The sequence below is a fragment of the Glycine soja genome, chromosome 16 (assembly GCF_004193775.1).
Source record: "Glycine soja cultivar W05 chromosome 16, ASM419377v2, whole genome shotgun sequence".
Classification (NCBI taxonomy): domain Eukaryota; kingdom Viridiplantae; phylum Streptophyta; class Magnoliopsida; order Fabales; family Fabaceae; genus Glycine; species Glycine soja.
Window position 1 is genome coordinate 7,833,882 of NC_041017.1, and position 12,581 is coordinate 7,846,462.

General features: G+C 36.4%; 2 protein-coding genes across 2 annotated transcripts; both read right to left on the reverse strand.

Moving 5' to 3' along the window:
* Window positions 1–1,992: 1,992 nt before the first annotated feature.
* On the reverse strand, window positions 1,993–4,068 carry LOC114391141. The gene is made up of 2 exons (XM_028352145.1): window positions 3,807–4,068; window positions 1,993–3,689 (listed from the first exon to the last, which is right to left on the reverse strand). The coding sequence occupies exons 1-2, from the start codon at window positions 4,066–4,068 to the stop codon at window positions 1,993–1,995; spliced, it is 1,959 nt and encodes a 652-aa protein (XP_028207946.1).
* A 107-nt stretch (window positions 4,069–4,175) lies between these two features.
* On the reverse strand, window positions 4,176–4,727 carry LOC114391142. Its single transcript, XM_028352146.1, has one exon. The coding sequence runs from the start codon at window positions 4,725–4,727 to the stop codon at window positions 4,176–4,178; it is 552 nt and encodes a 183-aa protein (XP_028207947.1).
* Window positions 4,728–12,581: the final 7,854 nt, after the last annotated feature.

The window sequence follows — 12,581 nt, forward strand, 5'->3', positions numbered from 1 at the left end:
TGTGTTAATTGTCTCAACACTAACTCTGAATCACCCCTTATGTTAACATTTCTTGCCCCCAGGCGAATTAAAATTTCAAGGCCTGTAATTAGAGCCTCATACTCAGCCTCATTATTAGAACAAAGCCCTTTGATTTTATATTTGAATTTAGTTGGAACTTTATTGGGGGATATTATTAAAACTCCAATTCCAGTTCCATGTTTGTGTTTCGAACCATCGAAATACAAAATCCAAGGCTCTATATCTACATAGTCTTGCGGCATTTCGATCACTGAGTGATCTACAATAAAATCAGCCACAATTTGACCCTTAACAGATTTCAAAGGCTTGTACGTTAAAGAATATTCTGTTAATGCTAAAGCCCATTTTCCAATTCTACTGTGTAAAATAGGTTTTGACAACATGTGCTTAATAATATCATAATGAGAATACACATAAACATCAACAGGCTTTATATATTGCTTAAGTTTTGCACAAGAGAAATACAAACAAAGACAAAGTTTTTCTATGGCAGTATATCTAGTTTTTGCATCATTTAGTACACGACTAAGATAATAAATTGCATGTTCTATGCCATCATCATCTTCCTGAGCCAACATGCTACCAATGGTCTTGTCAGACGCAGCAATATACAACTTCATAGTCTTATTTCGACTAGGAGGCATTAACACAGGAGGCTTGATCAGATATTCTTTAATTTCATCGAAAGCCTTTTGATGCTCTTCACCCCATTTGAATGGTTCATCTTTCTTGAGTCGAAGTAATGGCGAAAAAATTTGAGCTTTGCCACTTAGATTCGAAATGAATCGCCTCAAGAAGTTAATTTTTCCTAGCAAAGACTGAAGCTGTTTTTTGGTCGAAGGGGGCTTCGTCTCAAGAATAGCCTTTGTCTTGTTTTGATTTATCTCAATGCCTTTTTTATGCACCACAAAACCAAGGAAGTCTCCTGCACGCACACAAAAAGCACACTTTAATGGATTCATTTTTAATCCATGTTTCCTCATTCGTTCGAAAGATTGCCTAAGGTAATCCAAATGGCTATCTTCTGAGGAGGATTTGATGATTATATCATCAATATAAACTTGCATAAATGTGTCAATAAAATCATGAAACATGGAATTCATGGCCCTTTGATAAGTGGCCCCAGCATTTTTCAACCCAAAGGGCATAACCACCCATTCATAAGTGCCTAAAGCACCAGGGCATCGAAATGCTGTTTTTGACACATCACTTTCAGCAATAAATATTTGGTTATAACCAGAATAACCATCTAACATGCTTAAAAATTCGAAGCCAGCTGCTGAATCTACCAACATTTCCGCTACTGGCATCGCATATTCATCTTTAGGTGTAGCATTATTTAAATCCCTAAAATCTATGCATACTCTAAGAGTTCCATTCTTTTTAATGACAGGGACTATATTTGCTAACCATTCGACATACCTGGCAGATCTGATGAATTTACACCTCAGCAGCCTTTCGATCTCTTCCTTAATTTTGAACATAATTTCTGGTGCGAATCTTCTTGGTAGTTGTTTTACTGGTCTTTTTCCCTCCTTAATCGGTAATTTCATTTCGACCATTTCTCTGCTTAACCCAGGCATTTCGTGGTAATCCCAAGCAAAACAGTCTTTAAATTCTCTAAGAAGAAGCACCAGCTTTTCTTTTAGACTTGAGGTGATATTGGCACTGATATAGGTTGGCCTTTTTATCGAGCCATCTCCAATGTCGATTTCCTCCAAAGGATCTTGAGCCTGCATCTTTGGCACCTTACTTATGGGATTTTTCTCAAAACCCAGCGGCTCATCATCATAAATACAATCCAGTCTTCGATCCTTTGTTTCTTTGTTTTCATGATCTTCGATCTTGGCTTCAACTGCCATATTTTGTTGAGATTCAGCCTCAAAGGCCGTATTTAGTCTATTTTCGGCCATATAAGCCGTAATTCTGGCCCATGCAGTGGCCTCAGTCATATTAATCTTCATATATATTCTACCCAGTTGGTGGAATGACTCCATCTTCAGAGGGAACAGCATCAATTTCCTCCCTCTCCCATATAAACCCATAGGTAGGATGGAGTTTGACAGAGTGGATAACATTGTCACTTGATTCGACAACAGCCTCCTTGTCACCACAAGGTGCTATGTTAGCCAACTTTTTGTCAAAGGTTTGTGCAGTAACATTATCAACCTCTGACTTATAGAAGCTTTGATCTGCCTCTATATTTTCAACAATCCCATCCTCCCTCCAGATAATGAGTTTCTGGTGGAGGGTAGATGGCACAACCCCAACTCCATGAATCCATTCCCTTCCTAATAGCAAGTTAAAATTAGCCTTAGACTGTATCACCAGGAATAGAGTTGGTCGAACTATACTGCCTACAGCAACATCTACTTGAATGGCTCCCAAAGAATAGCCAGTTTTACCCTCATAATTCGAAAGCACAATGTTGTGGGCAGATAGATCAGTGTCATGTTTCCCGATCTTGTGGAGCATAGATCGAGGCATTAAGTTAACAGCCGCTCCTCCATCTATGAGCACTTTGTTGATTCTAATATTCTCAACTTTTGCTCTGATGAAAAGAGGTTTGAGATGACTTTTCATCTGAAAATCTGGCTTTTCGAAATAAGCTAATTGTTCTTCCACACAGCCATTGTTCATAACATAGTAACATACTGGCTTTGGGTCAGCCATATCAAAATGATCGAACTCACTTTCGATCTCAGTAACTTCAGACTGGACATCATATTCAGATGGCAAGATAGATACCACACAAATGACATCAAAGTCTGGTTCAGAATCTAGTAAATCCTCATCCTCCATCTTATCTTCATCCACTGGAGGCAGGAGTCTCTCTTTTACTGGCCTCCTAGATACTTCTTTATACTGGCCCGTTTGCAGATTCTGTTGGGCCAATTTCTTCTGACGCTGGAACCTACGCCATTGGGTCCTCGTCATAGGATTCTTTCCTCTGTAATTGTTCCTATAAGAGTACCTATTAGCCTCCTGTGGGCCAATTTGCTTCGTTCCACTCGAACCACCTACTTCCATGGCCCTTTTGTTGAACCTTATGAGTCCCTGGTGCATCCATTTTTCGACTGGAACTGAACCAGGAGGAGAGAAAGTATTCCTTCGACCAGACTTCTGATTAGTGTTCGACTGCACCATAACTCCTTTGCCTTTATCGAAACGTTGGTTCTGCCTTGCCCCCTTGTTAACAACTTGGTATTCTTTGAGGCCCTCAGTAGCCTCCCTATCACATACTGCACTGCAGCGAGGGCAGAGCATCACAATCTTGTTTTCGAGTTTGCATCTGTTCAAGAAATCAATTAAATCCTCCTCAGCCTGAGGATACACAACCTTCATTTGTTCGTTGTAATCCTCTTCAGACATGCCCTGAACTTGCACCTGAGACAACTCCATTGTTTCGACCATCATTATTTCTTGGGGTTCTGCATAGAGAGTTTCAGCAGCTTTGGATGTTTCAGCATTTGCCTGAACAACCTTTGGTTTCTCACCAAATTTGAGCCTTCCTTCGTCGAGAGCCTTTTGAACCAAATCCCTGAAAAGAACACAACGTGAGGTTTTATGGCCAAGGAAATTATGAAATTTACAATAACCCCTTTTCTTCTGTTGTTCGATTGGGGGTACTTTCAAGCCCTTAGGAACAACAATCTGGCCATCTGTGACTAATAAATCAAATATTTCATCACATTTAGTTATGTCAAATGTATAAGTTTTAGACACAAATTTATCATTTTTAGGTTCAACAGGGTTTTTTCCATTGGAAGGTCTAAGGAGTTTACAAACATAAGGAGGTCCAGGTTTTAATTCTGCTAAATCAACCTCATTGTCTTCGATATCTTCATAAATAATATCGAACTCCTGGTCACTGTCATTGGTTTCGACATATGCAACCTTTTCCTTCTTGTGGAATTTAGAATTTCTAGCCTTTTCAACCTTCAATCGTTCGAGTTGTCGAACTCTATCAGCCAATTGAGCCATATCCCTTAAATACTGGGTATCTAATTTCTTTCTAATCGAATAGTCTAGGCCACCAGCAGCCATTTCGACTAATTCATGTTCAGGGACTTGGGTGAAACACCTTGCCTTTAAGAGTCTGAATCTGTTCAAATAATCATCAATTGATTCAGGTGCCTTGCGTCGAACGCTGGCTAACTCTTTAATATCTTAGACTGTCCCATATAAAATTGCTCATGGAAAATCCTCTCCAATTGGTTCCAATTATGTATGGAATGAGGAGAAAGGGTTGTAAACCATGTGAAAGCATTTTTAGTTAAGGAATTAGGGAAATATTTCATTCTTAAATTTTCATTATTAGCCAAGTCCCCTGCCTCGACCAAATATCTAGCAATGTGTTCGACAGTGGACTCATTTGTCTCTCCTGCAAACTTAGTAAACTTAGGGATTTTCACACCCCTTGGTAATTCTGTCTGTAACACATATTCAGATAATGCGGACACAAAATTGGGCCTGTGTAAGCCCAAGTTCAAACCATTTTGTACTAGAATTGTTTCGACCATTTGGGCCAGGTTATTCTGCCTATCGAAACGGTTTTGTTGAACATTCCCTATTACTTCATCAGCATTTTGGTTTCTATTTACCAATACTATACCAGGGTTTGGTTCGACCTGTTGGGCTGGTGGCTCTATGCGAGCCAATGGTTGTGGTGCTTGAGCCATTTGCATCCCTGGATTGTTAGGCATTTGTATCTCTTGGACAGGCGTCTGTATTTGGATCTGTCGAATTAGTGGTTGCTGTATGGGTGGTGCCCCAAAAAAGTCAGCAATTCGACTTATTTGATTTGTTAACATTTGGTAACTGTCATTTGTATTTTGAATTAAGGGGTTAATAACAGTTCCTATTTGTTGTGTTAACATGTTAACCATATCATGGTTACTTTCATCCATTTGTTGTCTGAGTGACAAAACGGATGTATTGGTTAAATGTTGAGGAATTATCCTACCTTGATTGCCCGCTACAGACCCTGATGGAGAGGACATATTAAGATTCTCTATATTTGGTTGAGAGTTTTGCAACCCTGCCATCAAAGATGTAGGCATGCCATATAGAGGGTTTTGAAGCGGTCGAAAGGGACTTCCACTGGGATTCCCTAAACTAGGGTTATTCCATGGGGCAAAAGCAGACGCTGACGTGGTCGAACTTGCCAACGTCATGTTGGTCATGGGAGAAGTTACCCCTGTCTGATTCATAACCGTCGAAGCAGTCGAACTTATCGTGCCAACAGTTTGGTCAGGAATTGCTCCTATGCCGGAATTTATATTGGCATTACTGACAGATGTCTGCGTTGGTTGCCCCTCCATATTTGGAAGGTCATTGTTTCGATTACTTGGGGGTGGTCTAGCCATCCTTGTACGAGTTTTGAATTCTGTTAAGTGTGGAACAGATTTCCCACTTCTTAAATGCATACAAGATCAAAACAATTAAGAATGCAATAAACCAACTGCACTAAATAAAACTTTAATAATAATTTAAAGCCAAAACACACGATTGACCGGTCCCACTGGGCGTGCCAATTTGTTTACGCTGTAATTTGGTAAACAACCGCTAGTCTAAGTTAATTGCTTGCGAGACCAACTAGTGAATCTCAGGAGCATGTCATTTATGTGTTTGCTTTAAATGTAAAGCCTTTAATGTTCATCATTGCAACAAACATTCACTGGTTTGAGACTTACAGGAAGTAAAATTCTTTGAAAGAATCGAAATGCTGGAAGTAAATTGACAAGGGAAAGGTAAATTGCAGAATTAAAAGGCTCAACGAGTTCATTCGATCGAATGAACCATTTAAAAGACAGAAATTATAAATGCGAAGCGTAAATTGCATTGCATTCGAAATGTAAAGTTTACAGAAACTTAAAATGGTTCACAATCATACATTTTCCTTGCGTACTCGTTTCTCTCTGCGCTGGATACTTTGAGTATATAAGGATTTTGTAGAAATGATTTGCGACCCCGAAATCTGACTAAAAACTGCTATATATAGACATTCGAAAATAAACTGCCCTAACGGTCGAACACTATCCTAATGCCAAGTGTCCTGCTACGTACACCTTTCATGCACATAACTGCTCCTTAGAACGGTTATCCATTTCGCTCGAAGTCGAACTAATTTTGTGAAGTTTTGTCAGAAATTGCGCTAAGTCCAGAAATCTTGTTGCCTTGACTTCGATTCGACCATATGCCAGCTCGATTCGCCCAATGGTTCGAAGCCCTCTTTCTTGTCTTAGCCTTATACTTCGTAAATACTTCCTCGAACCTGTGAATCCCTTTCAATAGACTCTTCCTTCTTTTCGATTCGAACATAATCTGGCAAAATTCGTATTTAGAGCATATTTTTAGCTCATCAAAAATATGGGCTAACACGTTCCCAAAAAGACTTTGCCTCGTGTCTAGAAATTTCAACTTGGATCTCCACTATTTAAACAATCGAAATTGAGATTCATGACTTTGAAAACTTGATCCATGACTATTAAAATAAATAAAATCGTTTAAAAGAGAAATTCGTAGAACAAATTAATATCTTAAAAATGTTCGGAATTCTGAGTTACTCAAACGTCAATCTCATGTTGGCAAAAGATTATTTTTATACCAAAATTGCAATTCACAGTTATAGTCATAAATTTTTATCCCCAATTCATTGGAAACAAAAATTTATCCAGATTCAAAGGAGCATGACAACAAGCCTTCCTAACAATAGGAAGCTAAGTGTAGAAGACATGACACACCATCTAGTGTAACGAGCATTTCCCCTACAAGAAGGTGAAATGAGCATGTGTCCCTGTGCCATCGTTAAAAAAAGGTAGACAATATGGCTTTATGTACTATGCCATATTGTGCATGTGCCAAAGGCTCTTGAACATACCTTAGAACCTTTAGAGCGGTCGATGTGTCAATAATCTTTGAATCATTACTGAGAAGCTTAAGTGGTAGCATGTTCAGTCCTTCCCACAATCATGGAGCAATGTGATCCGCATAGGATGCCAACATAAATTGGTCAGCAAGACCTTCTTCATAAGGTGGTCTAGTATTCCAAAGACCGTGGTCCATCCATGCTGCATCATCTTACGACTCGTCAACCTCAACAACAACAAAAAAAGTGGGGTCAGCAATAAGAGGCTTGTCATCCTCAGCCAGTGCATTTGTTAGCTTTTCCGCAGCCGCTAAAGCTCTCTTACCTATGAGAAAAAGTTGTGGGCGACACTTATTCAACATCATGTGATGGACCCACTTTGTCCTCCCTGGTACAAAATTGCTCATGTGGTCCACCTTATCGAGTATGAAATTTTAAAAAATACACACCAAAAACTTGTTTGTGCTGTGTATATGTTTCTAGACACAGAAAATAAAATTTCACTTGAACAAAGAAAAACAAATAAGGTGAGATATGTTACCTCGTCAACGCCGAAAGTGACAAGTCGGGAGTGGTTGGACAGTCAACGAAGATGAGAGGATAAGGGAGACGGAAGAGGGAGAAATGGGAAGGGGATCGAGAGTCTGAGGTCGACGTTTGTTTCCATGTCTCAGCCACAGTTCGATTCGCGCAACGACAACGTGGTTTATTGCTTCAATTTGATTTTGTATGCGTTTGTGTCTTGGGGATTCTTCTCTTAGTACTTTGATTGGTTATATGAGTGTCGTTAATGCAATTTAATTGTGAATTTTGTGCATCGTTAAAAGGAACCTAAAACCTGGAATTTTAATTAATGGCATTTAAACTTGTATTCCCTATCAGCTGTAACTTGATAAGAAAGAACAAGTCATGCTTTGCTTATTATATTATAAATGAAAGTCAAAATTGAATACTTTCATTTATAATATATAATATATAATAAGGATTGCCAACAAAGGCTTTCGAGTCTAAGGCTTCTTTTCTTTGTAGTTTTCGATTATATGAAACTTCCTCTCTCAAAGATTGGTTAAGATCGAATGGAACTGTCTTTGATTAGATGGAAACAGATGGATAGATAGTGTGTAGTGATTTATTTAATTGTAGTTCGTCTTTATTAGTTATAGATGTCCCCCAATCCCACATGTCTTTCTTGATTAGTAAACCCAACCATCGATTTACAACAAACAAGTTTTTTCTCGTTTGTATTTTTTAAGGGGTGCAGATCGAATGAACAGATTAAGATTATTTTGGTTAGAAGATTTCGACCGTTATCTCCTCATCTTCCTAGGTTCCAACAATTTCTCTGTTCATTCCTAATAATTATTCCTTTACTTGGTATGTTTTATTATCTTTGTCTCATGTAGAGTGCTTTTCAGAAATGTTCTATACTCTGGTTTGGAGACTTGCTTACTCACTGAGCAAGGAATCCACCCATCCTGAATGGGTTTACTTATACTTCCGATATGGTTCCAGATTCGTCTAGTTTTGGGTGGAGTATAAGTTCCGTGGAGGAGCCTATTCCAAAAGACAAACCATACATCACACTCCTTCAACTAGACGAGGAGCCAAAATGTCTTCTAGAAGAAATTCTCCACATCGTGGAAGGACAATTAGAAGACCCGGGGCTGCCACGGGGTCAACATGAGCAAGTCCTAAGCTTTTGTTGGTATAAACTTAATATAATTACAATGGTGTAATTTTTATAATTATTATATTATTTTTATAACTTTATTTAAAGTATAATTTTTATTGATCTAACCGTTAAATTATATTTATGTTTATCACAATTGAACAACAACGAGAAATTAATCAAATGATTCATATTTTAATACATTTTGAAATTTTTATATTACGTTGATTTTAATTTATATGAAAAAAGTAACAAATGATTTTGGATTAAATGAAATTTTACATATACAATCTATGTGAAAGGAATTTTCAATTCAACAATAAATTTTAAGAAAGTATTATCGAGTTGAAAGTTATAATATATATATATATATATATATATATATATATATATATATATATATATATATATATATATACACACTATGTCTTTGAAAAATGTTCCATTTTTGTACACTTCAACAAACATTAGTCCCAACATATTAATGATAAGAGAATAAGACGATTATATCGTTACAAGAAAAAGTTTTCATTAATCTCATAATCTAGTCATATTTAAATGTTCCCTTATACAAACCAAGCATTCTTTAGACAAAGACTTAGTGAAGATATCAACCCATTGTTGATCTATTTCTACAAATTTTATATCAAAAACACTTTTTAGCACATAATCACGAATGAAATTGTATCTTATCTCAATATGCTTAGCCTTTGAATGTTGTATGAGATTTTTCGATAGGTTGATTGCACTAGTGTTGTCACAATATGCTGGGATATTATTTTCAAATCTAGAGTAATCTTCTAGTTGATACTTTACCCATAATAGTTGTGAACAACAACTTGCAACAAACACGTATTCAACTTCAACTGTATAAAGAGCAATGGAGTTATGTTTCTTGCTTGCCCAAGATATCAAAAAAGGTCCAATATAGTGACATCCTCTACATTTGCTCTTCCTTTCTACTTTATCTCCTGCATTGTTTGCATCATAGTATCCTACTAACCTGAAATCTTGTTTTTTCTTATAAAACAGACATTGGTTAGTGGTATCCATTAGATAATGTAAGATCCTTTTCACAACTTTCATATGTGATTCACAAGGATCAGACTGAACTCTAGCACACAGACATACACCTTGCATAATATCAAGCCTAAAAAGGTCATATACAAAAGAGAGTCAATCATACCTCTGTAGATCGTTTGATCTACTAGTTTACCTGATTTCTCTTTGCTCAAAGGATTGAAAGCATGCATCAGAGTTTTCATGGGCTTTGCATCTTCCATTTTAAAATTCTTCAGAAGTTTCTTAATGTATTTTTGTTGGTGAATATAGATACCTTTGTTGTCTCGCTTGATCTGAAGCCCTAGAAAGAACTTAAGTTCTCCCATCATGCTCATTTCAAACTCATTTTTTATAATATCAGAGAAATCCTTGCATGAAGATTCATTAGTAGCTCCAAATATAATATCATCAACATATATCTAAATTATAATGAAATCCTTGTCAACTTCTCTTCTAAAAAAAGTTGTATCTAGTTCGTCTCTCATAAAACCATTTTCTAAAAGAAAAGAGCTCAGTCTGTTATACCAAGCACAAGGGGCCTATTTCAGACCATATAGAATTTTTTGAAGTTTGAAAACATGGTCTAGAAATATATGATCTTCAAAGCCATGAGGTTGTTTGACTTACATTTCTTCTTCAATAAAGCTATTTAAAAAAGCACTTTTGGCATCCATTTGAAAAAACTTTATGTTTTTATGAGCAATAAAGGAAACCATAATTCTTATACCTTTAAGTCTAGCAACAAGAGCAAAGGTTCCAGTTCTTGTTGGTTATAGCCTTAAGCTACTAACCTAGCTTTGTGTTCTTACCACCTTTCCTTGTTCATCTAGTTTATTTTTAAATATCCATCTTGTTCTAACGATGTTTTTGCTTTGAGGCTTAGGAAAAAGAGTCAAGACGTTGTTCCTCGTAAACTAGTGAAGTTCTTCTTCCATGGCAATGATCCAGTCATCATCTGTAAGTCTTTCTTCTATGTTCTTGTGCTTTATTTCAGACACAAGAGCACATGAAGCAAGATCTTTGAATGATGATTTGGTCTTGACTCCTTCAGTCTGATCTTTAATGATCTGATCTTGTGGATGATAATGGACAAATTTTTAGTCCTTCGTCTGTGGCTGATGATCTAAGGATCCTTCAATTTGAGGAAAATTTTCATCAGACTGTTTGATCTCTCTTTCCTTAGGGGTTACAGATGATCATATTTGCATATCTACAAAATCATCCTCAAGACTTGATAACTTCTTATCAGATGTTAGTCCTTCATTGAATTTAACATGGGTGGATTCCTTTATAGCTAAAGTTCTGGTATTAAAAACTTTGTATGCTTTAGATGTATCAGAAAAGCCAAGAAAAACCCTTTATCCACTTTGGAATCAAACTTATCAAGTTGATCTTTAGTGTTCAGTATAAAACACACACATCCAAATGGATGAACGTATGAAATATTGGGTCTTCTTCATATCCAAAGTTCATAGGGAGTCTTTATCAATGGTCTAATCAATATTCTATTTTGAACATAGCAAGTTATATTAACTGCTTTTGCTCAAAAGTGCTTAGGAAGTGGATTTTCATAGAGCAAAGCCATCTCTTGTAAAGTTCTATTTTTCCTTTCTACTACCACATTTTCTTGACGTGTTCTCGGTGAAGAAAAGTTATGGAAAATACCATTACTTTCACATAATGATCTGAACTTAGTATTTTCAAACTTAGTTCCATGGTCACTTCTAATAAAAGGGATACAAAAGCCATTTTCATTTTGAACTCTTTTACAGTAAAGACCTTGAAAGACTTGTGCTTATGAGCAAGGAAGTATACCCAAGCATATCTTGAATAGTTATTAACCATGACAAAGCCATACTTCTTTCCTCTTAAACAACATTCTAGTTGGTCTAAATAGTTACATGTGCAACAGGTGTACTATTTGGAAGTGGAAACAATATTTTTAGATTTGAAAGAAGTTTTGATTTGTTTCCTTTGCTGACATGCTTCACCAGGAAAATGAGTTTTCCAATAGATCTTAGGCCTTAATTTAGCTAAATCCTTTTTGGATAGTTTTGAAATTTGCTTTTAAGTTGGCATGCCCAAGTCTTTTATGCCAAAGTCATCTTTCATCTTCTTTGGATAACATACATGTTATGTTTTGTTGACTAAGATCTATCAGATCAATTTCATATAGACTATTGTGTTGCTTGGAAGTAAAGAAAGACTTGTCATCTTCTGTCTTGACTTTGCACTTGTCTTTGTTGAAAGAAACAATATAATCACTATCACAAAATTGACTTATATTAAGCAAATTATACTTCAGACCTTCAACATATAATATATTGTATATGAGAGCTAGAGAAGGAATACCAATTTTAACTATACCAGAGATCTTTTCCTTACCTATGCCTATAAAGGAAAATGCTCCTCCCTCATGTGGCTTTAGGTCTATGAACATAGATCTTTCCCCTATCATATGTCGTGAGCATCCACAGTCCAACTACCAAGGATATCTATAATAAGTACTATTTGAGATTTTGGTACCCATATATTTTTGGATCCAATATAGTTAGTACTCTTAGACATTTGTTTCTTCTTATGGATGCATTTGAAGTTAGAGTGTCCAAACTTACCACAAAAGTCACATTTGTCTGAAACAGACTATGACTTGAAGGATGTTGTTTCCTTTTGAAAGCCTAGACCAGACTTATCACGAGGATGTTGATGGAATTTCAAAAGAGTGGTGAGAGTCTATGAACTTTCCAAGAACTTCCCAAAATCTTTAGTAAGACATGCTACTTCTTTCCTTAGTTTTTCAATAATGGAAGTTTTATTGGTCTTACTAGCTAAACTCAAACACTCTTTTAGAGTTTGGATCATCTTTTTCAGATCTTCATTTGATTTCCTTAGCTCAATGTTTTTAGAAGTAAAAGCATTGAATTTTTCTTTAAATTTTTTGCACTAAAGGGAAATTAT